The sequence below is a fragment of the Mus caroli genome, unplaced genomic scaffold (assembly GCF_978045245.1).
Source record: "Mus caroli unplaced genomic scaffold, Mus_caroli_1 scaffold_1, whole genome shotgun sequence".
Classification (NCBI taxonomy): domain Eukaryota; kingdom Metazoa; phylum Chordata; class Mammalia; order Rodentia; family Muridae; genus Mus; species Mus caroli.
In genome coordinates this window covers 162,833,731-162,859,309 of record NW_028227256.1, presented here as the reverse complement: position 1 = coordinate 162,859,309, position 25,579 = coordinate 162,833,731, and the positions used below count along the sequence as shown (strand labels likewise).

Sequence of the window (25,579 nt, the reverse complement as noted above, 5' to 3'; positions counted from 1 at the left end):
AACGTCTACTGTAGGCAGGGCGGCCAATGGGAAAGCCAGGCTGACTCCCACCTGATCCAGTGAGTAATTAAGAGAGCGCTTTTTCTTCTCCACCTCCCCCAACCCTCTCCTCCCTGCTCCCCAACTGAAGCTTAACAGGTTGGTGGTATAATTTGGAGACTTTCAGGGGTGTCACACTGGAAGCTTAAGCAAGAGCCAAGACATCTTATTCTACTCCCAGACACTGACCAGCTGGGGTCGAAAAGCCAGCAAGTGAGGGAAGGAAGGAGCCGGAGGCAGAGAAAGTGGGAACAGCTCTCAGTAAAGTTTCAGAGGGTCTACAGCCATGAGTGAACTGGCCACACAGAAGGCTGGTGAAGGCACTGTGTCTCGCCTGCTTAACGTGGTGGAAAGTGAGCTCCAGGCAGGGAGAGAGAAGGGAGACCCTACAGAGAAGCAACTTCAGATCATCCTGGAGGATGCTCCCCTCTGGCAGAGATTCAAGGAAGTCACTAATGAAATGATTGTGACCAAGAACGGCAGGTGAGTTTGACTGCAGCCCACTTGTGCTAGCCTTCGCTTGGCGAGGAAGGTAAGACACCTTTGGTAGAGAAGAGGCAGCAGGCTCTGAACATCTTAAAGACAGTCTCAGCTGGCTGTCACTCAGCCAACTTAATTTCTTTGAGATAATCAGAGCAGTGGAAGATGGAGGCCACCTGTCTTACACACATGTATTATATGGGGAATTATTTTGCAGGGGAGCATGCCCCATGCATTGGGGAAGTGGACTCAACTGTCAGAAACTGGTATTAATTTTTGAATGACTGTCCCCTGGAGCAGACCTGTGTTCAGTCCTGTTCAGATAATGTGAAAGTTGACTTTATTTGGAAACTGGATAGTTTGTTCTTAAGCACAGCAAACCTGTCTGTCAGACGATTTTGGCTAGTTGAAGACTGGGATTGAAAGGGCCGCATGGCCTATCTCTGCCTGCTTCCTTGTGCGTGTTGAGGGAGAATGAGTTTTGATTGTGTGTTTCACATAGTTAGGAAAGCTGGCGTATAGCAGGGAATGAAGCTCTAATGCCCAGTTTTAGGAAAGAGAAGTTTTCTTCTTCCGTTCTCCCTGCAAAGAGTGGGAATTGTCCATACCGCTCCCTGCTGGTATTTCTCAGATCCTGTGAAGCTTAGCCTGTTATGGGGCTTTTGGGGGAACTTTAAAGATTGAGCTTAGCAGAGGAGATGCAAATGTTTTGAAAGAGACTCCCACTGCGTGCTCACACATCTTTGGGTACCTATGGACACAAAGTACCCGAAGGACATTTTCAGTAGTGTTAGTTGAGCCCAGACTCTTTTTCTTACACCTTGAGAGAAATTTTGCTTATAGAGAAAAGTTGAAATTTAGCTGAACCTCAGGCTGGCTTTTGTCATTGAGAAAAAGCCTTTAATTTCTGGTGTCTTAGCCTTGTAATTCTGAATAAAACACAGCAAGGAAAGAGAGCTGTCTCTTGTACAGCTGGGAGGATTATGAATGTGAGAGCTGTTGCATGACAATAAACTACTGTAAGACAAAGTTATACGGTAAACACGCACATTTTATACACTGCAATTACAGTAGCAAAGCTATCAACCTTGTGTAAAAGTGACAGTCTTTTACTTTCCACACAGACTCCCGTGTGTGTACTATACATTTATGGCGTTGAATATTTGAAAATTTAATTTCACATGTTTCTTTTCTTTATATAAAATATTTTTAATTTCAAAGGTCTACCCCACATTCTCAAGCGGATTCGGTCCCTTCCAAAGATGAGCGCAGATGCACTTGTGACTCGTAGCTGTCGTATGGGGAGCACTCTGTGTGTGTTGGCTTACTGGGTCACCACGCTGCTAGCTACATTCCATTGTTTGGCCCTGTACGATGATCTAAAGAAGTACAGCCAATAGACTAAGATATGGTTCAAGTATTTTCCTAAAGGCAATAGGATCTTCAGAGGCTTTACTCAGTTCAAACTGATAGTAAGTTATAGCAGAATATACCTTTGCCACTTGAAAAGAGTGTCTCTTAACCTTTAAAAAAAAAAAAAAACCTCAGAAAAATTTCTTTCAGTATTTAAAGTTACTTGTGCTTAACGTCATTCCTATTAATTATGTGAATTTGTGTGTGTGTGTGTGTGTGTGTGTGCACGCGCGTGCGTGCGTGTGCGTGTAAACAGTGTACTTGTGGCTAAAGTAGTTCTCTGCTATGAATGAAATCTTTTTCTTAAACTACCTTACCTCTGCTGAGCTTTTTGGGGTCAAGATTTTCCCAGGCGTTGGGCAGTGTGCTTTATGCTTTAGAGGAGGAGGGGCTTCGGGTGTGTGTGTGTGTGTGTGTGTGTGTAACATCGATGGAGCTGCCTGGCTCTGTGCATTACCAATGTGTGGAGTTTCTAGAACGTTCGTTCGCTTAGATCAGCGAGCCAAGCCCTGAACACTTGTACTTGAATGGCTCCCTTCTCTCCTCTTTCTGCCTTGCTCCCATGGCAGCACAGAGGAGGAAGAAGTGAAGGTTGCCCCTTAGCCGGGTCATTTCCATGTCTGGGTAGCCTGGGGACTCCTTTCTCTACTGTTTACAGTTACAAGTGATATCACAGCTATCTGCACAATCTGCTTCTAACCTGATGCTACTTCTCTCTTTACCTCTGATTTCTATGGACTTCACAGCTGCACCTGGGCTCATGCCTGCTTACTTTCATGTATTAACATTCATGGGCCATGTGTTCCATAATCATACAACATACATGCACATGAACACACACATATTCACGCGCGCACACACACACACACACACACACACACACACACACACACACACACACTTCAATCCTGACAGCTCTAGTGAACATCTGATGACAGTTACTATTTGGTTATCAGAGTGAGGAAAGTGCTTTTGAGCAAGACCTGAAGGTTGCCTTGGACTGCCTCTGTTCTTCCTCTCCTTACAGAGCCTGCCTCATCTCTCCCCTCTCTGAAGCCCTGTCTCCTCCTAGCCTCTTTCAGCAAGGCTATCTCCCTAGATTGCTGCTGTCAGTGAAATGAATACTGAAGAGCTAGCTTCACAGTGAAACCAAAGCCAGGTTTGCAGGTAAAACCCAATACCCATGACCCATCCCTTATGGTGTTTAGGGACACGTTGCTCACTTTGTCACATTTCCTCTTTCTCCCCTCTCCACAACTCCCCACCCCGCTTTGAAGAGACTCTCTTTCAAGGATGAACTAAGTGCTGGCAGTCTGAGTTAGAGGCTGATTCACCATAGGCTTTTAAACTCCTCAAAGACTCTCGACCCTCTCTGCTTAGTCAAGTTTTGGGGGAAAGAGGAAGGAAGAAAACCACTTTGGATAGATGTGGATTTCATCCCTGATAGCAAAGCCTTGCCCTGAGTGATAACCGCAGGGGTCTGGATAATGTGTCAAAGGTCATTGTGGGTTAAGACAAAGAAAGGGACAGGGGAGATGAGATGGAAGGAGGTTAGCTCGGTTAAGAGACAGGTCTCATCCAGTTCTTTGGCAAGCTGACAGATTTAGTCATTCCTCATGGCCATAATTGTGATTAAAATTCACATGTCCATCTCAAAACTAAGAACAATTATAAAATTCTTGGCAAATGGAACACTAAAGGGTATAAAACAGTTGATCATTCGATCATTTTTCTTTTCTTTTTGTTTTTCGAAACAGGGTTTCTCTGTATAGTCCTGGCTGTCCTGGAACTCACTTTGTAGACCAGGCTGGCCTCAAACTCAGAAATCTGCCTGCCTCTGCCTCCTGAGTGCTGGGATTAAAGGCGTGCGCCACCACGCCCGGCTTTCGATCATTTTTCATATAGGACCTCCTCCCATGCTTCTTGATTTTAATTAACAGCATCGCTGTGTGATATGGTTCATATAACATATTACTCATCCATGTAAGACACACAGTTCAGTAGGTTTAGCATATTCACAGAATTGAGAATCCCTTTCCAAAATTCATTTTAGGACATTTTCATTGTCTTCCTTCATCAAAGAACCTCATATCTTTTAGCCATCACCGGCCCACTAGTCTACTTTTCTGCCTCTGTAGATTTAGCTATTCTGGCCATGTGACGCTTTGTGAAAATGTTATCATTTAACCCAGGGCTTTCAAAGTTCCTATATACTGTAGCACACAGGAGTACTGCAGATCTTTTGTGACCAAATAAAACCCTATCAAGTGGATGTAACGTATTTTGCACCTACTCATCATTCAGTGGATCTGCTTTTGTAAAAATGTTGCTATGACATGTCTGCAGTCACGTGTTTTCATCTTTCCTGCATACATACAAACGAGGAGTGGAACTCCATATTTAGTCAGACAGACCATTTTTCAAAGTGACTGTATCATTTGAATCCCTCCACAGCACTCTGAGAGGAGCTCCAGTCCCTCGCCGTCCTCACCAACATGTTCTGTTGCCCTGCTTTTCGGCTGTAGCTGTCCCTGAAGGCACGGTGTGGCATCTTAGTTGTCTGCTCTTAGGATGGCTGGTGATGCTGAGTGATACTTGTGCAGTCGTGGTTTCTTTACGTATCAAGTTTATCTCTGACTTTAGAAAGAAGGAGGAAATACCATTATGGGTTTCTTCTTCACACATTATTGAGCTTTGAGACTAAGAACAGCATCCTCTATGGACACCCCTACGGGGACGTTTCCATCTCCTTGCCCCAGCAGATACAGCTTTTTCTTCCAGTCTCTTGGCTGATAGGCTTGTTAAAACCTTTGGGCCTTTATACTAAAACAGGGGCATAGAAGCATCTCCTTGTGGAGAAGGAAGACTTAAACGAGGTGTAACTTACTCTAACCCCTGAGCGCATATGGTAACTATTATCACTGGATAGTGACCTTGCATTAAATTATCTTGTTAACGGTAAGTGAGAACTATACAAAGACTCTCTGTGTTTGATGCCACACTGTAGACCTGATGTCACATTGATGTCTTGAGCAGTTGCATCGTTCCGTCCTGTGTGTCTGGGGAACAGATATTCTTTGCAGATTTTTCTCTTACTTACAATACCATGCTACTGATGTTATATCTGTCATGGTGCTTTAGTTTGCAAAATGACTGTATGTGTCATGCTTGTGCTATTGTCTGTCTGTTTGTCCATCCGTCTATCTATCTATCTATCTATCTATCTATCTATCTATCTATCTATCTATCTATCTATCTATCAGAGTGGGTCTTCTTATGTTGCCTTGGCTGGCCTGGAACTCACTATGTAGACCAGGTTGGTCTTGAACTTGTAGAGATCCACCTGCCTCTGACTCCTAAATGTGACTCTTCCCTTCACTTTACCACTGCCACTAATAATGATTGACCACACTCTATTCTTGTGTGTGTGTGTTTATAATGTAAAATGAAGTAGAAGAAAGCAAAAATAAACCCCAAAATGTGTCCCTTTAGGAGAAACTTGGGATATGAAGACAGAGACCACTTGCAACCATACCTCCTATGAATAAGAAACCTTCCCAGCTGTTAGAATGACTTCATGGGTCTCCATGTCACTGCTCTAATGTCCATGTTTATCTTTCTTTGCAAATGACACTTTTGTATTCAGTAACTCCTCTACACTGGGCCAAGACTATCAAAATAATTGAAAACATTAAAATTCACAGAGAAGAGGAATAGTTCAATCTGATATCATGAGAAAACAATGGAGAAACCTCCTGCTACTGCTTCTATGAAGGAAAAGTCAAAAGACATGGGAACAGGGAAGATGTTACATCACCAGCCTTCCTGGTGACCTGAAAGGGAAGTTGAGGTGGGACTCTCTATTCTCAGCCAGGAATGTGGGAGGGTAGCACATTATCGGATGGATTTTCTCCCTAGACGTTTTATTTGATGCATGTTTAGTCTCATTTATCAAAGCTCATGTTTCATCAGGGCAGTTTCATAAAGTTGCAGGAATTCAGTGAGCTGACTCTTGGGAAGGGTTTACTATGATGCCCAGTGAATGCGCCAAGCACTAGCAAGCTGCCCTTAGACTTATGGCCTCCATCTGGCCAGCCCTGCTGCCATTCTAGAATCTCACCTTGGGTCACTTTGGACATTATAAGCACATGCATTATCAACCCTGCCCCTGGCTGGCAGGAACCACCTCCCTCTGATCTTTCTTCTGGAAACAGGAAGTCTAGAAAAAAACCGGGGACTGAGTGATGGCTGCTATGTGGTTTCTCTTTGTGTGTGCTCAACAAGCAATAGGATCAGAAGCCAGATGTTTAGGTAGATGCAAAGAGTGGCAGTGTACTAAAGGGTGGAAGAAGGATCAGTATATCCATATTTACATCGCCCCTCCCTGTTCAGCCTGTGCATGGGTAGAGGGAGACTCTGGGAAGTCTGCAGGAAAGGAACTCTAATGTTCAGCTGAAATCCCGTTTCCCCTGGCTTTTCCACACAGCCATCCACACACTATATCATCTTTACTCACAACCAGGGTTCCATGTAAGTCTGGGGAGAGCAGGTCTGCAGCATTAGGATGCGAGAGAGAAAGCTATCTGAGAATGTAGCATCTGAGGACATATTTGTCTGCATGTCCTTCTGTATGAAATGACCAGACTGGTGGTCTGCAGATTTTAACACTCAGAGCATTGCTTTATAGTCAAACCTCGATGGCAAACGTGTTCCTAAAAGGAGGCTCTGGTAAAACAGTGCTCTCGGCTGCTATCTATGTAGCCTCCCTTACAGACCGTTTCATGGAAGGTCTCCTTAGAGGTGAGGGGCCTCTGGGGCCAGGAGGGGAAGGGGTTCACTAAGATCCCTACACGGCTGTTTCTGACTTCTTTCAGAAGGATGTTCCCTGTCCTGAAGATTAGTGTCACAGGGCTGGACCCCAATGCTATGTACTCTCTCCTACTGGACTTCGTCCCGACCGACAGTCACCGCTGGAAGTACGTCAATGGTGAATGGGTCCCTGCAGGCAAGCCAGAGGTCTCTAGCCACAGCTGTGTCTACATTCACCCCGACTCCCCCAACTTCGGGGCTCACTGGATGAAAGCTCCCATCTCCTTCAGCAAAGTGAAGCTGACCAACAAGCTCAATGGAGGTGGGCAGGTACGCGTGGCCTCCCCACACACCAATCAAGAAATATCAAGGGTGCATTTAGGCAATTAGAGAGGTCCTCACCAGCCTCTTTGCCCACAGAAGCCGGTTATTTCCTGGAGTCCAAATGTAAACAGGAATAAACAGCTCTTAATTGGTGCTTCAGTTTTTAATGGACTTCCCGATGTTAAGAGAACGAGAGTGTGCTAGTTTACTTAATCATTGGGCTCTTTTCCGTTTTTGTCTTGTGTGTGGTGCTTTTTACCCAGCCTAGGGAGGGAGATGTTTGTGGGTACCGGGCTTTTGTTTTTCTCTCTCCCCCCCCACTCTTTTTTTTGGTATAAGTGGCATGTTGGCAACAGACAAATACCTTAATAAAAAGCTGCTCCTAAATGAAATAATTACTTCTTCTGCTTGGGCATTATGATAATTATCAATAGAATATTGAATCAGCTTTGTGGGTTTTTTTTTCCCAGAAAAAAAAAATCCAAACAAACCTTAAATAAGGAAGGTTTTATTTAAAATCTCCAATTAGAGTAAACATGATGTGGAGCCTTCCCCCCTCCATTTCTGTGGCAGGTTGCAAATCTAGCTCCCTGGGTTAGGCTCTTAGTTACTTTATAAAATGCAGACTATTTGGGGGCACGGGAGATGGGACTTGGGGGCGGGGGGGGGGGGAAAGAACAGCCTGCTCCTCTCCCCAGCCCTCGTATTTGGCTTTGTGCTGAGTCTGTCCTCCTCCTTTCTCTTTGTGCTAAGTGGCGGGGACCATGGGAGTTCATAGTTTAGAAGGCAGAAGTCGCGAAATTCCAGGCTTTGGGTGAGCCAGACCGTTCTTTACTAAAGTGGAAATGTGAAGGTTACTTGTCCCTGCTCTGTTAGATCTCACAGCACGAGGCTTTCAATAGCCTCTCATTTAAATCATGAAGGGGACATTTTGTACAACCCTCTGGTGTCAGACCTCCTTAGCCTGTAGGTACTGTTAACATTTCGAGTTACTGGGATTCTTCATATATGAACAAATACATATTTGAATGGATTGAAATATACGTGGTTGGGCTGAACGTAGATGAATCAAGAAAACGGGAGCCTGGATTTAGGCAGCTACGGAAAACTTAAGAACACCTTTTCCTGGGCTGTCTGCTTCTGACTCCAGTGCAGTGCTGGCTGGGAGGGTCTGAAAAACATCTCCCCATTCATCTGACACAGGATTTCATGTGTGTGTCCCTAGTCTGGGTGGGTTGCTGAGCTTGGGAGGAACCCAAGGTGCTGGCTAGCCGAGCAACGGTGATACATACACCGGGCTTAGCTTTGCTTTTCAAAACTTTTCATTTTCTCCCATCCAACAGATAATGCTGAATTCTCTGCATAAATATGAACCTCAGGTGCACATAGTCCGTGTTGGAGGCGCCCATCGAATGGTCATGAACTGCTCATTCCCTGAAACTCAGTTCATCGCTGTGACTGCCTATCAGAATGAGGAGGTAGACGGGCGTTTGTGTCTGTGTCTGTGCCTGTGCCTACATCTCCCCCCCCCGCCCCCAACCCGAGTATCGATGTGTGTGAGTGTCACACGGAAGAGCATGTGTCGGAATTGGTGGGGAATCTTTTTATTGCAAGCAAGACTGAACGGAATTTAGAGTTTTGAGGATTCAGTGATAGGGCTGAACAGCGAGGTGCGGGTAGAGGCTCCAATGCCTGTCTGCCAAAGGCCCGTATGTTAGTAATCTTTTTCTGTCACTACTACAGGTATAGGAGACAATACAGAGAAAGGCTCACCTAGTAGGCTGTTTTGGAGACTCCAGTACAGGTCTAAATTACTGTTATGGGGGAAACACCTCCCCAAATTATTTCCAAGGGCTTGTCTCAGTGATCTGAAGACCTCTGACTCCGCCCTATCTCCTCAACATTCCACCAGCTCCCAGGGCGCCAAGAGCCTTTGGGACATTCTCAAGATCCACACTATAGCAGCCTACAAAAAGCAGCCTCTCCTGGAGCCAATAAGACACAGTTGTAGAGTGCTATAAAACCCTGAGTTGTACCGGAAACCTGGAGTCTTTGTTTTGCCGACCTTTCTGAGCAGAGTGTGACAGGCAGGGTGGCGGGCAGCTCCTCCTTTCTGTTCTGGAGGCTGTGGGGTCCACACGTGTGTCTTCCTGTGGTTTTTCTGCTTGCCAGTTTTCTCTCTCTGAGCACAGTCAGCTTTTTTTCTTTCTTAGTATCTCAAACATTGACTGGGTTTTTAGAATTTCAATCCTGGCCTCCCGGTGAACCGCTCTGAGTCCATCCGGTTCTTCAGGGGGCTGTTAGTCCCGAGAATCACCAGGAGCAACTGGGCAGCACTGGATTCTTTTTGATTAAGCTTAAACATAAAAGATAATATAGGTTTATTTAAAAAGACACACAATGATGGATAGCACAGAGTATGCAAGGTAAAAATAAGAAGTAAAAGGCAAAATGCATTATTTTTGCTTTTGGAAGTGTACTCTTTATGGAAGTTATAACGGCCATCGTTAAAGTGTCCCCTCCCCATTTGCTATGATATGTATGGAGATTTTTCATAGAGATTTCTTCATATAAATGACCTCATCTTGTGAACATTAGCTTGGAAGTTTCTTTCCTTCCTGCCTTAAACAACTCTATAGTCTATAGTGGCTCTCTTTCTATGAAATTACAGTCAGGCATATCTCTTTTTTCTTATAATACTTCCAGAACCATGATATTTCATGTAAACAACCTCCTGCCCTCAGCAGAACTTACGTTGTTTCATTTTCTATTATGTATCACTCTGCAGTGAGCACACTAGGTAATCTATCATAATTTGCTTGTGTAGTGAGCACCTAGAGCCAGGCTTGCTCCACGTGAGGAACGTGTGTGTTGAAGACCTTGATAACTATGCCAAGACTGTCCCCCCCCAAAGGGCATCACATTGGCAGCCCTCACAGAAACAGCCCCTTCCTCCTTGGCAAGCTGATAGGTTAAAAATCCAGTAACTTCTGGCTGCTTTAACTTAGCCCCCCAGGGGGCGATTTCTAGAATCTGCAGTGTTTTGTTTCCCAGGAAGGGCCTTGGAAATCATCTGGTAGGGAAGTGGCATCTTGGTTTCTATAGGTGAACCGATGTTGCAGAGCTAGTTCAGGGCAAGTGTGTAGAGAATATGTAGCTCCTGTTTTATAAAGTAGTCCGGGTTCTTGGCAGAAGCCTGGCAGTGGGCCAGCAGGAGCAGACCCTCCCACAAGACCCCCCACCCCACCCACTGCTGCTGTCTTTCAAGGCAACACCCAGTCTCTCTGCCAGCTTTTTCTCCACTTCTCTCTGGGTGGAGTCTGGTTGAAGGAAGTCAGTGTGGCTTTTGTGTCTCTGGGAAGTGTCCCTGCCCACCTCTCTGCTGCTTGCTCTTAGCCACTGGCTCTTGTCATTCCTGATTTGGGAGATTCTCAGAAACTTTGCCTGGCCACAGGTGCTAGACAGTTCTCTCTGAACCACCTGCCTGTCAGTAGTGACCCCTTTAGCAAACAGGCCCTCAGTCTGACTTAGCCACTCCTTGGATTTGAGCAGCATCCCCTGGAGACAGGTTTTCCTGGTTGTTGAGCAGGTATGGGGCTGGCGGAGAGAATCTCCTCTGCACCCAGGGCTCCCTCACTTCCACCCAACCTCTCTAGGCTTTACCCAAGAGAAACACCAGGGCAGCTGCTCTGCTCCTTTTTTAAGAAAAAGCTGGACTTTTATACTTTTCTCCTCTCATCCAGAGAGTCATAGGCTCCTGCAGACATCAATATTTTTTTTCACTATTTCTTCAAAGTATTTTCTGGATATCAGCACATGCTGGCTCTTATCACAGATGCTAGAAACACTGCAATGAACAAAACAGGTACAGACGACATTCTCAGGGCACTTATGTACCAGTTGGTGGGAGATGAATGCAGATACTCTCTCCTTGCTTCTGGTTCTTTCTCTAGCTCTGCCTCTATCTCTGGCTGTCTTTCAGTATGTCTCTGTGTCTCTGTCCTGATCATTATGACAGATGGAGCTGGTGAGAGAAAATGCAGACTCGGGACTGTAAAGTTTTGCATTTTCCCTTTTCTTTATAAGATTTCCCTCTCATTGTAAATGCTACGTGTCAGCAGACAGATGCATATAATGGTATGTCACAGCATTCTGTCCTGTTCACAGACTGAGTGGAGTTCGATGATGTACAGGGATGGTGGATGGGAAGTGACTTTGTATTTACATGGCCTGGTGGGTAAGTGGTTACAGGAAAACAAGGGACTTGATACTGAACTGAACAGTGTAAGTGAGGTGGGAATTACCCGAGCTGTGCTCCCCACTGTGTGATAGGAAAGGGCTCAGGGATTCTTGGATAAGAATGGAAATGAGGAATGGAAAAGGGAGAGCAGTCTGTTAGCCCTGTGGGGCTCTCCTGATTCCTGACACTGTGCCCACCTTGTTCACCTGCTCGCTTTGCACGCCGGTCACCATTTTCATGCCACAGTGCACTAGTCAGTGCGGCAGTGAGCAACGGGACATGTGGAGGGAATTGTGAGTTTACAGACGTTCTCAGGGGAGACAAAAGCTCTGTCTGTATCACACGGTCTCACTAACACTTCTTGTTTTTGCAAGATAACAGCTCTCAAAATCAAGTACAACCCTTTCGCCAAGGCCTTCTTGGATGCCAAGGAGAGGTGAGTGAGGTTTCAGTCAGAGCTCGCCAGCAAGCTGAATTCTGCAGACTCGAGGCTTCTTGAGCTGAGCTGACACTTGTCCTGCCTCGGCCAGAAATACGCAGGGGACGAACAAACTCAACAAAATTCAAACCAAGTCAAGGGTGTTTGTTTCTGCAGCAGGTTGTGATTGAGTTTGGGTGAATGTCTCGCTAACTTCCCACCTTTCCTTTCCATGGAAGAATAAAATGAAATAGAGCAGTGGCCCCAGCTCCTGTTTCTACGGATGGCTCCTGACGAACAGCTACAGTCACTTTTGCACTGTTCCAGTTTTGCTGACCAAGCTTGAATATTTTTCACTTAACTTTTTAAAAAGATTTATTTATTACATATACAGCATTCCGCCTGCATGTATGCCTGCAGGCCAGAAGAGGGCATGAGATCTCATTATTGATGGTTGTGAGCCACCATGTGATTGCAGGGAATTGAACTCAGCACCTCTGGAAGAGTAGGCAGTGCTCTTACCCTCTGAGCCATCTCTCCAGTCCCCACTCATTACTTTATTTATTATTTTTTTTTGTTTTTGTTTTTTTTCGAGGCAGGGTTTCTCTGTATAGCCCTGGCTGTCCTGGAGCTCACTTTGTAGACCAGGCTGGCCTCGAACTCAAAAATCCGCCAGCCTCTGCCTCCCAAGTGCTGGGATTAAAGGCGTGCACCACCACGCCTAGCCTCCCACTCATTACTTTTAATGTGTAGTCTCTCCTTTTCCTTTTAAAGGTTATCATTTTAAGGGATGGCCATTTTAAATGCTATGCCACAGGAGTCTGTTCTGCTTAATGTGTGAGAACTTTCTGATGTTGCAGAGGACATACTTGGATACATCCATTCAGATAACAGAAGTCCTAAAGAACAAACAGATCCAGGATGTGACAGAATCTAGATCAAAATAGATAGTAGCAATGCTATGAGGGAAAGAGTTCGGAAACCTGCTGGGCAGTGGTGGCGCATGCCTTCAGTCCCAGCACTTGGGAGGCAGAGGCAGATGGATCTCTGTGAGTTCAAGGCCAGCATGGCCTACAGAGTGAGTTCCAGGACAGCTAGGAGAAGAAAGAAGGAAGAAAGAAAAGGAAGAAAGGAAGAAAGGAAGGAAGGAAGGAAGGAAGGAAGGAAGGAAGGAAGGAAGGAAGAGAGAAGAAATGTGTAGTGTTTCCCACAGAAGCGCATTGGTGGATCTACTATATCATGTATAGGATTGGGATTGTTTCAAAGCCCTGTGCAGAGCCCAGCTGCTATGATTACTGCCTGAATCTTGTCAGGCATGTAAAAGAATCACAAAACCAATCAAGTCAAAGTAAAAAGTGATGGCTGCAAGAATGACAGGAAAGGAAAGGTGGGGTTGCCGTGGTTACGGTGTCTCAGCAGCGCTTCCAGGAAGGTGAACCTGGGGAGGGTGGCAGCTTTGACTGCTCTTACTTAGGAAGTTTATCACGCCCTGCAGACAGGTTCACGTGTTTAATGCTGGACTGTAAGTGACACTGTGACTTTCGTTACTCTTTCAGAAACCACCTCAAGGACGTTCCAGAGGCCATCTCTGAGAGCCAGCATGTGACCTACTCTCACTGTGAGTGGAGTGGACAGTCTGTGGGGGACACTCGGGGTCACATGGGAGTCAGCTCCTTTCTTGTTCATTTTACTGTCCTGACTGTGTAAGTTCTAGCGAGACCTGTCCCCTTAGAGATTTTTCTCTCCCACCCCAGGGGCACGTTTATGCCCTTTCCAGGGTTCTCAGAGAGAAGCCACGTATGTGGGCTGAAGAGGCCCAAGCACACCTTAGGTAGGAGCCTTGAATGGAAGTAACACATGCCACACTCTCTAGGTCTCCTGTAAGAAAGAGCTCTGTAACTGGCATCCAGTGCCAATGAGGTGCCTCAGTAGGCTGTGGTCTTGGGTGTTAGGACTCCACTGAGCTGACTGGAGGGCAGGGAGAGCTTGGCCATCACACCTGGCATTCTGAGGTAGCATTGGTATTCCTGGTGGTACTGCTTTATCCACACCCAGCACAGCAGAGGCCTCATGGCAGAGCCAGGCTTCTGAAGTGACAATGGTAACCCAAGGGCAGAGACGTGGGCGTAAAGTTGACCTTCTGACACACTTCTCCTCCAATCCTCCCCGTTCCTCCCTCTTTCCCTGAGATCCACCCCCTCTCTATTTCCCTTCAGAAAGGAGCAGGCCTTCAAGAGACAAAATACAACAAAACGAGCTTCAATAAGACAAGGCAGAAGCCTTCATATTGAGGCTGGACAAGCCAACCCAATAGGAGGAAAAGAGTCCCAAGAGCAGGCAAAAGAGTCAGAGACTCCCACTGTCAGGAGTCCCACAAAACCCCCACGCTAACAGCCATACAGATCCGCAGAAGACCTGATGCAGACCCATACAGGCCCAGGGCTTGCTGCTTTGTTCTCTGTGAGCCCAGATAGGACTTGCTTAGTTGATGCAAGTGTCTACTAGGCAAAAGCAAACCAGAGTGCCCCACTCCCAACCCCAAGACCACTGACTCCTGAATATTCACTGGGCAGAGTTCTTCTGGCTGGCGCAGTCTTTAATTCAGATGCGAGTGGATTGCTGGGAATGAATGACCCCTGCTGCCACGTGAGAGCCATGGAATTCTTTACTCAGCTGCAGCTCCAAACTGCACGGTGTGTTCTATGCACCTGTGTCGGTAGAGTCTTGCAGAGAAATTACCAGGAAAGCCTTTTAAAGGAACTTCAGTTGAATGATTTCTTGTTTAGGTTAGGGACAGTGTGGAGCACGCCTTCTCAGTATTCAGGAGCCGTAATATTCTCAGCAAACATCCTGAGGTGTAGACATTATGGGGCAAACTCAATGCTCTTGGGGTTGGGAGTAGAGCACTCTGGTTTGCTTTTGCCTAGTAGACACCTGAACCCTGATTCTCTTAATCAATGTAGAGAAGTTTTCAATTTTCTCTGAGATGTCTATAATTTTAATCTAAGAAACAGACTGATAAATAGAGGAAAAGCCTACAGGTTACGCCCATGCATGAGCACGGGGGCATAGAGAAATCTGAGACGCAAAGAAAGAGCTGCATGGTTGAAGGCTAGAAAGGATGTTGGGTTACAGAGAGAGCCTCGAAGCTTCTGTGCATGGCTGAAGAGAGCAAGCAGTTCCACTCTGGAGGTCAGGCCGCACCACTGGCAGACTTCTGAGGAATCTGTGATGTCCTGTGAAAGTCTTTCGGGCAGCATTAGATAAGGCCAGTTAGGGGGAGCCCCCAGGGAAGTGTGTTCACTATTGCTGCTGATTTTACACATCTGGATCTTCCGACAAGGACAGTTTTTAGAGCTCTTCCTAGGTAGAAGGTCTCTGAATAGCTATCTCAGAACATAATAAAAAATGTGCATTTTGGGGTGGGCTATTTTGAGCTCCCTTACCAGGCAGAGCTAATGAAGACGACAGAGGGATTGGAAACAGTTAAGCCCACCTGTCTGGCATGAGCTTAAGGCAATAGGCATGCTGCACACTTTGTTTACATCTACGATATTTCAGGCAGAAGAGCGGGCTCTCATACCCAACTTCACATTACTGAGGTCTCGGTGGCGATCTTCAGCCACTACGTAAGGCGTGAGCGGCTGGGGCCCTGTCTAGTGTCTAGTGTCCATTTCTCATTTCAGCTGAGAAGGCTCCTTGGTTCAGCGCTGATACTGCTACACCTGTTTTGCTTAGAAACACACTAGAAGTAAAGGTATCCTGGTCAGAATCTTCATCAACCATATCTATGATGCGTTCTGCCGGCTTCCGAAAAAAATCGGTAAAACGTTTGCTGTGCAGAGTTCATTTTCTGTGCTTTCAGGATCTTGCTTGTAGGCTCCTGCCAGAAGGTATCATTTCCCCCCTGGGTAGAAAAGAGAGGCCCCTTCACTCCTCTGTGGAACCATATTAAACAGCCCTAGTATGTATGTACCTGCAGTCAGCGAGTTACACACACATCTCATGTTTCCTAAACCAACGTTTACTTTAATTAAGCCAGAATGACGTCTGCCACCTGACTTTGGTGTGGAAATCTCTGTTTTCTTCTCTTGTCTATTCTAGTGGGAGGCTGGATCTTTTCCAATCCGGATGGCGTGTGCACAGCAGCAAACACCAATTACCAGTATGCTACGCCTTTGCCTCTGCCTGCTCCGCACACACACCATGGCTGTGAGCACTACGCTGGCCTCCGAGGTCATCGGCAGGCTCCCTACCCTTCTGCCTACATGCATAGAAACCATTCTCCCTCAGGTGTGTGCTCCTACTAATTAAACCCTTGGGCACGGCAGTGGTGGGGACACAGCTGGTAAAAAAGAAGTACCTGAAGATGGAGTTCTTTTCATCTATAGTATACACACACACACACACACACACACACACACACAATGTAGGTATATATTTGATAGTAGATTTAGTCTCATTTTTTAAATTGATCCCAGGTCTTGACTCAGGGTCAGTGTACTGACCATTTTAGGTTGGTGTTTGACACTAAGTCAAGTTGTGGGGTCTGAGACACTCATCCCATTGCCCCCCAGGGCTCTGCCCTATCACTGTGTTCAAGGCTTGGTCTATGAACTCTTGGTCTATATGGGAGAACTATTGAGAACACCTCTGGGGCACTGCAGCCTGGGCTGTTCAGGCTCTCAATTGGGTTGGAGTCATGCAAACTCAACTTCTGTAATTTTTCAGCCTAATTTTTAAAATTGGCATTGTTATTTTTCTTTATTGACTGGAGTCTTGTCTACCTTGTACATGCTCAGAGCCCTCAGCATATTAGATTTGTTTTTTTTTTAATGGGGATGAAAGCAAAGTTTAATTTTTAATTTTGATTATTCATGCACTAAATAGTTACTGAGGACCTGTTATTTGCCAGGTTCTGTTGAGGCACATGATGGTCAAATACCTTACCAATATGGAGATTCCTGTTCTAAACACGAGTGATCCACACTAAATACAATGAGTGAGTGACGTTCACGATATGGGGGATGCCTCTCTCCTCTCTGAATTCTGTGTCTGTCATGCAGGCAGACATGGTGTGGAGAGGTAGCTGAGAGTGTTACTTCTGGATCCACAGGCAGCAGGGAGTGGCAGTGACCTCAGAGCCTGACCCCTCGTGATACACTTCTCCAACAAGGACTTAGCTCCCAATAGTGCTACTCCCTATGGGCCTATGGGGGCTGTATTTTTTTTGGACCACCACAGATATACAGTAATATACTGACACACACACACACACACACACACACACACACACACACACACTCACACATACATACACACACACTCACACACACACACACAGAGGGGGTGGGTGGATTATTACTATGTTCAGGCAAATCAGCATTCATTTAAAATATGAAATAGATTCTCACCGGGCAGTGGTGGTCCATGCCTTTAAACCTAGCCCTTGGAAGGCAGAAGCAGGGATATCTATGAATTGAAGGCCAGCCTGGTCTACAGAGTGAGTTCTAGGACAGCCAGGGCTACACAGAGAAACCCTGTTTTTTTTCGGACAAGAAAAAAATTCTCTTAGTAAAATTTCAGGACATAGTACATTGTTATTATTTATTTTGAGGCAATGTTTCACATAGCCAAGGATGGCCTTGAACTTCTGATTCTCCTGCCTCCATCTTCAAGTGCTGGGGTTACAGCAGTATACTATCATGTCTAGTTCACAAGATCAAATCTTGGGCTTTACTCATGCTAGGTAAGCACTCAGCCCATTGAGCTATACCCTCAGCCCATCACACAACAGTAATTTTAGCTCACATGCCATGTGCTAGATTTCTGGACTGACTCATTCCGTATACCTGCCTACTTTCCTCGTCTCCCCTCCCCTGGTACTTCTATGCAGCCTCTGCTTCTCCATATCCAATGTTTCTGTAGTCTACACACAAAACGAGGCTGTGCAGTGCTTTGTTCCTGTGAAAAGATGCTGCTCTTGAAAAGTTCAAATCTCTGGGATCTCTAAGGAGAATAGAGGCCAGGACCTGAGAAATATACTTTGGGCTTTGGCATCCCTTGGGCTTTGTGTGAGGGATGCTGATATGGTCCATTCTTGAAGGGTAGTGAACACGATGAAGGGAGTAGGCAGGTGTGCATTGCACAAAGCAAAGTGGCCTCTCTCCCCCCAGGCTTGTGGATAAAGTGATGGCATCGAGGCTTTGGGGAAGGTTATCAACTCAGTAGCACCTGGGCTGTAGTTAGCATTCAATAAACACAACCTTCCTATTTTGTCTGTGTACTTCAGAAGCTGCCAACAAACGGCTCTGCCTGTGGCATAAGCTGCCTTGAGATAAAGTCACTGGCCGCTGTCTTTACATGTCCTGTCAACTGAACTATTGTTATTCCCCCAAAGTGAATTTGATAGAAAGCTCAAGCAACAATCTGCAAGTTTTCTCCGGACCTGACAGCTGGACTTCCTTATCCTCCACACCCCATGCCAGCATCCTGTCTGTACCCCACAGCAATGGCCCAATCAACCCAGGGCCCAGGTAAGAGCAGCGCCAGGAACTCGCTCCTAGGGGCACTTGGAGGATTCTGTGCGTTGCTTCCAGGATGTGTCCGTTTCAGTCCGTTTAAGTCACTGTTCTGACATTAAGCTAATAGGAGAAGGTGACAATGGATGGCTCTTTTGCTGATGGAGAAAGGGTGGTGGGCAATTCCCTGTTTAGCAATAAGCTCTTAATTTTGTGGCCACATCATTGATGGGTTGGGACAATGATGCAATTGGCCCATCTCTCCAGGCTTTGGACCAGGGAGCAAAGTTGAGAGGTGAGGATCTGGGATGTGAGCATGATAGACACACCATGGGTGGGGTACGGACGGTTTGGCATTGCATACAACAATCTCTGTGGTGTACAGAATTGTTTCTTCATTTTTGGAGGATGTAGAAGATGGGCCTCAGAGATAGGAAATAACTCAACCAAGGTCACAGAGCTAATGATGGCAGAAGAGTCATAGCCAAGGGCTTCTGGGGGCAGTATCCTGTTGGTCTGTCACACATTCCCTGCCTTGGCCACAGAGGGACCATGTCACAACTCATACAGTCCAAGTCCCTTCCATTCACAGTTTTAACTATTGTAGACAGCTGGGAGGGAGTCTCAGAGAGATGAAACACTGTTTGAGATTGAGTAGCTTTTATTACTAGCAGGGTCAGCACCAGAATCTAGCCCGTTTTTTTTTTTTCTTTCTTATTCACTACATCTATATTTCACTGGGACTCTTGGATTTCTGTAGAAATAGAGACACAGTCATTGCCAGAAGTCCTCCTGGGAATATCGCCGGCCCTCTCGGCAATGTATGTGTGCTTGTTGGTAGTGTTTCGTTGCTCAAGTATCACTTCTGATTCCCATCTCTCCATTTCTGCAGCCCCTACCCGTGCCTGTGGACCATCAGCAATGGAGGTGGGGGCCCCGTGGCATCAGGCTCAGAGGTGCACGCCAGCACCTCAGGAACGTTTCTCCTTGGGAACCCTGCTGTCACTTCACCTTCCTCTTTGCTCCCCTCCCAAGCGACCACTTCAGCTGGTGTGGAGGTCTTGGGTGAACCTTCACTGACCAGCATTGCTGTGTCCACCTGGACAGCCGTGGCCTCACACCCCCTCCCAGGCTGGGGTGGCCCAGGTGGAGCTGGGCGCCATTCCCCCTCTTCATTGGATAGTTAGGCAGGATCCTAGGAGCCGCTGCCAGCAGAGAACTGTCTGTATTTGTGTGCATGGCAACCTAATCTGATGGTTCCAGAGAGTTGAGCGGCAGGGTCTCTTGACCCAGAGGCCTGGAGCGGTGCATGGTGATGCCCAAAAGCCTCCCGGAAAAAAAAAAGGTTTAGTCTAGGTGACTCTGATGTTACTACTTGTGTCTCTCACCATTTCCTGTGGCTCTCCTGCTTTCTCTGAGTTGATTTATCTTGGCCACGCTTAGGTTGCAAAAGTCAGCTTGGTCTAAGTGCCCTGCTCCTTACTCTCAAGCCGTGCTGGGAAGCCTCGCTCCCTTTTTTCTGGAGTCAGTGCATGGTGTTGAGGAGAGCTCAAATTTTGCCTATGGAGGTTGCTGCTTTTTAGCTCTGTGCAGACTTGGAAAGAGTGTGTGGCCCTAAGACCCGAGCTGGCTTCTGCGTTGAGACCTAGAGAAGATGAGAGGCCATAAAGTTAACAACAGCAAGCTAGCACTAACGTCAGTCCTGTGCTGCTCACAGAAGTGTGCTGGGAAGTCAGGAAACGAGGCTGAGCCCTCACTAGGCCATCATTAGTGGCTCCCATTGCCTACAGAATGAAGTTCGATGACCCCATATTCTAAAGACAGCCTCTACCATTTGGCATTGCTCCGTGCCTCTGGCTTTGATTCCTGTTAACTTTTCAGCACCCTCCGCTCGAGGCAGACAGCTCTCCTTGCTCTGAACACTTGCTTCCTGTGCTTGAAGCATCCTCTCTCCTGTCCCACCTGTGTGAATTGTACCTGCTTGGCCAGGACTGGTTGAAAGGCCATTCTGCTGTCAATCACCTGAGGTGATGTTTGGCTATCTCTGTCCCCTGCTTTCCCGCCATTTTTACCTCAGGCATAGAGCTCGCTTCATTCTGCCTTATATTTCTGCGAGTGTATCTGTCTCCCTCATAGACTGTGAGCCTCTTGAGGGTGAGAGCTAGCCCTCCTCATCGTGCCCATAGCCCCTGGTACTGTGCCTTGACTACCGTAGGTGCCCAATAAACATTTGCTGAGTTGAGTTGGTGTGATGTGTGTGTTTGCCAAAAGGACTGTGAGGAGTTGACTGGGAGGGAGAAGTCTGACATTAGCCTGTGACACAGAAACAAGTCATTGTGAAAGCCAGGGGCATGCTGGTTTCTCAGTCTCCTCATCTGAGGCACAGCCAGTTCTGTGATTGCTATGATACATGGGAACGAACAAGCTTGAGTCGTTATGTCCAAACATGGCTCTCTGTGTTTGCTGTGCTGGGATCCCTGGGACACGTATAGGAATATAGATTCCTGAGTATCTGTCCTGTATCTGTGGGAGTACAATCTCTGGGCTGAGATTCAGGTATCTGTACTTCCAAAAGTAGTTGAAGACTGTTTATTTCAAACAGAGAAGAAGAATGGGGAATATTCCGGGCCTTAGTTCATGACTTTCAACTCCTACCCCAACCGAGGTCATTGCTGGAGTCAGCGGGCACAGGCACCACCCCCTCATTCATCTCTCCCGCTCTTACCCACCACTGGCTGCGCTCATCACTTCATCACTGTAGGAGCGCGCTTTCCAGATCTGAGTGTTTCACACATCGCCATCAGCCTACACTGACTGAGCAGTCGTCAGGTTGCCAGTGAGGTAGCCCAAAGCTCCATCCCAGCGGAGGCCCAGTGGTCCCACCACTACCCCATCAGCTGAGCTCTCTCCACGCTAAACCTGTGGGTGCCAACTGCAGCATTGCTGGGTCTCCACATAACATGTGACTAATTGAGGTTCTTTTAAAAGTCACTTCAGATCTCTGGAAACAATAACACCTCAGCTGCGTGGTGTCCTGGGAGGCCATATTTATTGCTCCAGTTGGGCTTGCCAGGCTAGAGCTCTGGGCCACTAATTGGTGGGAATGACTAAGGCAGGCTATCCTCATGTGACTATTATTTGAAAGGCTGCTCCATTGTCATGTTCCCATGGCTGTATTGTACCCAGGTCCCCAGTGACTCTGTGACATCATTAGACAACATTAAGGTCTTAAAACATTAGCATCTCTGCCAGGAGGTAGTTTAATAAGTTTTAAGAAGTGGCCATAGCTTCTTCTGACAGCGCTTTGAGTGAAGGCCTTGTCCCCAGTTGCTGTAAACCATTTCTATGTGCCAATGGATGCGTTGTCTACATGTATTAAAATATGAAAGCCCATCTTCATCTTTCCTAGACCTCCCAGCCTAGAGCGAACAGAACGTACAGTCCAGAGACGCCAAAGGGCAAGGGACCAATCACCTTCATTCTTGTTTCATTCACTTTGCCCTAGTGGCTCCCATCCTTCACATAGCCCTACGGTGTGTAGCAGCTGAGCTGGAGGTCTCATCAGCGTGGTGGGACACTTGGCTCGGAAGCTGAGGAAATTCACATGTGCAGTTAATCCTTCTGCATGTAGGATCTCCTTACAGTTAGCTAGCCAGCCAGAGCCACTGCCTTTCGGAGCTTTTCTCTGAACACTCAAGGGCTAATTTGTGCTTGGGAAGAACAATAATACCATTTCTTGAAATCGGTTTAATAAGATGGTATCTGATATGTTAGGTGCACTTTGGAGCCTGCCTCCCATTTTCTTACTCACGTGTTTTGACCCAGATAAAACAAAACCTGTACCACATCAAGTTTTCAGTCCTGTTGTGTAAAATTTGAGGAGATGAAACCCCACCTGGGTAGAAAGAATCACACAATCTTCTAGCTACAGAGTAGATCTGACTCTTCCCTAGTCTGCTTTATTCTCTTCTCTACGCTAGCCCAAAGCCCTGTTACTCCTTTCCTGGCTTTTATTTGGGCTGGTGAGAGCCTTACCAACTTTTCTCTCCCTGTGAACCTGTGGTCCACATAACCCTGCGTCCCATGTTGGATGCAGTTGCTATGGAGACTACTAATTTCCTTCCCACCATTCCGTGGGCACCGCTTGAACTCGGAGGGAGTTGTGGAGAGGCAGGACGTGAGAGGGATTTGTTTCCATCACCTGAGCTATTGACTAGAAGTCTCAGTAAAATCTCTTTTACAAAATACATGGTGTGTCACCTTGAGAGAGGGAACCCCTTTTGATGAATTGCCTCTAGAAGAGTGGCCTGTAGGCAGTTCTGTCGGGTCATTTTCTCAGTTGATGATTGTGGGAGGGCCTGGCCCACTGAGGGAGGTGATCTTGAGATGCACAAGAAAACAGGCCGAGGAAGCCACGGAGGGCAAGCTAGTCAGTAACTTTCCATTAGTACATAAATAACCTTATCAACTTCTAGTTTACAAGCTACAAAGCTTACCTTTTTAAAGTGTTTAAGTTACTGATGTTTAAATTTTTTATTACACATATTATTTACTTATGAGTGTTGGGGGGCATATGCCATGCCCTATGTGTGGCCAGGGGACTAATTTTGGGAATTTATTCCCTTTAAGTCACCCCTGAGTAGGTGGTCCTGGGTTGTATGAGAAAGCAGGCGGAGCAAGCCATAGAGAACAGGTGAGAAGACAGGACCCCCACATGGTTTCTGATTCCGGTCCTGCTTTCACACTCCTGCTTTGAGTTCCTGCCCTGACTTTCTTCAGTGATGGACTATTATCTAGGTGTTATAAGATGAAGCAAAGCCTTTTCTCTCCCAGGTTTCTTGGAGTCATGGTGTTTATCACAGCAACAGAGGGGAATGAGGTAAGCAGAAAGAAGGTCATATCATTGTTCTAATTTAAACCTTAGGCCACTGGGACCGTCAACACCCACCTGTTCAGGTTCCTAGAAAACCGTGGAATTCCTCCTTCCTCTTGTGAGTTACTGCTGAGGCCCTGGACGCTCCGTCCAAGAAGCATAACTAGCAGTTTTTAGCCCATGCTGGAAGAGGTAAAGCTCTGAGAATCACCTCTTTCAGTTACTGGTGCAGCCAATATCCCAGTGGCTGCATGAGTCCACGTTGGGTTCATACGAGTCTCTGAACTCCACAGTAGGCTAGACCTGCCCACACCAGTCATTAATTAAGAAAATGCTCCCACAGACATGAGAACAGGCTGGTCTGGTGGGTGAGATGATCTTTCCGAAGTGATTTTAGTTTGTGTCATGTTGACAAAAACTAGCCAGCTCACACAACACACTTGCTGCAGCCCAGCCTACACAGTGCTTGCTTGTATTTTATGCTATTTAAGAATGACTCTCTGGTCCTTTTGGGAATGGGACATTAGATGGGTAAGATGTAGCTGCTAGAGTTTCCCAGTATCAGGGCAGACCCACAAGGATTCACCATTGGAGGAGTCAGATTTAAATAAGGGTTACAAGATTAGGTTTTAGTTGTGCCCAAAGACTGAGTTACCATTGTTTCAGGGGGGTGGGGGGAGGAAGAACGACTCTCTGAAATGCCTTGACGTTGGACTACTGAGTTGAATTGCTAATGTTTATTGAGCACTTACTCTGTGACACTACTGTGTTAAGTACTTTGCATGCATTATCAAACTAAATACGTTTGAAAGGTACTTAGCATTTTAAATGGATCTATTAATTTCTAATTTGCAAAGCAGAAACTTTATGAATTTAAAGCATTTAAGTTAGTGATATTTAATTTTTAAATTATGTTTATTTATATGTATGTATGTATGTATGTATGTATGTATGTGGTGGTGGTGGGGGTCAGCAGACTTGCCACCAAGCACCTTCACTTACCCAGCCATCTTGCTGGCTTCAGTTTATAGGTTTTTAAAGCATATTTACAGAGTTGAACAAGCACCATTTAATTATAAGTCATTTTCATCAGCCTATAAAGATAACTTTCTTGTATTGGTTGTCATCCCTGCTCCCTTCCGGTTTCTCTACAACTCCCAGCCCCAGGCAGCCATGGGTGTACTTCCTCTATAGACTTCCCCATCCTGGATGCTTCATGGACACGGATTCACGTGACTCTGGTGACTTTCCTGGGGAACCTCTTTTACTCAGTGTGTAACCTTAGAGGTTCATTGATGCTGGACACACCAACATGCATGTTCATTGATATAGAACACACCAGCATCCCCTGATGCAGGACATACCAGCATCCCGGTTCATTGATGCAGGGCACTGCAGCATGCCTGTTCCTTTCTGTGCAGACGATATTCGGTCCTATAAACTTGCACTGTGTTCACACTATTGGTTACTCGGTTAGTGAGCATCTGGTCTGGTGTCGCTTTTTTAATATCTGTGTGTAAGTTCCTTTGTGGCCTACAGGCTGCCAGCTCACTCTCCATTGTACAGATGAGGAGGGAGAGTCAGAAAGCTGGGCTTCCTGAAGCCATACAGCTACTAGGAAGCTAGACTCAGGTCTCTGATGACAGAATTACACATCCCTGCACACAACTCGGTGTCATTGCTGTACTGGGAGGGGACCCAAGCAGGGGTGGTCACATGACTCTGGAGGTACTTCCCTTAGCTTCTCGCCATGTCAACTCGGGTCTCTAGGGACACTCTAATAAACCAAAGGGCCGGCTCCTGGGAATACACTTGTTAGAGGAAGCAGGGGAGTGGGAGGCAGAGAGATGGCCGTCTGAGCAGAGCCTCAGGGGTTGTAGATATAAGGGGCCTGGTGGCAGATGGCTGGTTCCAGGAAGGACTTACATGGCAGGAAAAAACTGCCGCTGGGAGTCTCCTAGAATCCCTTTGGGGCAGGTTCTGGTAAAAAACTGACTTTCCTGGAACCGTAGACTATGGGTTTTGAATTCTTTATAATTTGGATTATTAATGGAAATGTGATCTCAGAGCCTGCTTAGTGAAGCTTGCAAATATTAATTATAAGTAGAAAAGAGGTGACTGATTTTGGGATAGATTATAAAAACGAGCTCTTGTCACTTAGCAAAAACTGTGTTGCCGGCAAAACATTCAGAGCGCTTTAAGAACTCATTTTATAGTTAAAGGGTTTAAGTGGGAGCAAAGCTTTGCATTTGTCCTGAGGAGACTTTGGATGCGGAGGCCAGTGCCACGTGAGGTCACTGTTTGGTGAGGCAGCCTTCAGGGTGGTAGGGAACAAGATAATACTTGTCTTTCTAGAGGTGGTGGTGCACACCTTTAGTCCCAGCACACAGGAGGCAGAGGCAGGAGGATTTCTGTGATTTCGAGGCCAGCCTGGTTTTCAGAGCGAGTTCTAGGAGTCAGGG

The 25,579-nt window shown here is 46.4% G+C and overlaps 1 protein-coding gene across 1 annotated transcript; it reads left to right on the top strand.

The window, feature by feature from the left end:
- The first annotated feature begins 325 nt into the window (after window positions 1-325).
- Window positions 326-20,453, top strand: Tbx19 (T-box transcription factor 19). Its single transcript, XM_021168336.2, has 8 exons — window positions 326-522; window positions 6,807-7,071; window positions 8,409-8,543; window positions 11,680-11,741; window positions 13,280-13,341; window positions 15,828-16,016; window positions 18,124-18,259; window positions 19,137-20,453. The coding sequence occupies exons 1-8, from the start codon at window positions 326-328 to the stop codon at window positions 19,429-19,431; spliced, it is 1,341 nt and encodes a 446-aa protein (XP_021023995.1). The 3' UTR covers window positions 19,432-20,453.
- The last annotated feature ends 5,126 nt before the right edge of the window (window positions 20,454-25,579 follow it).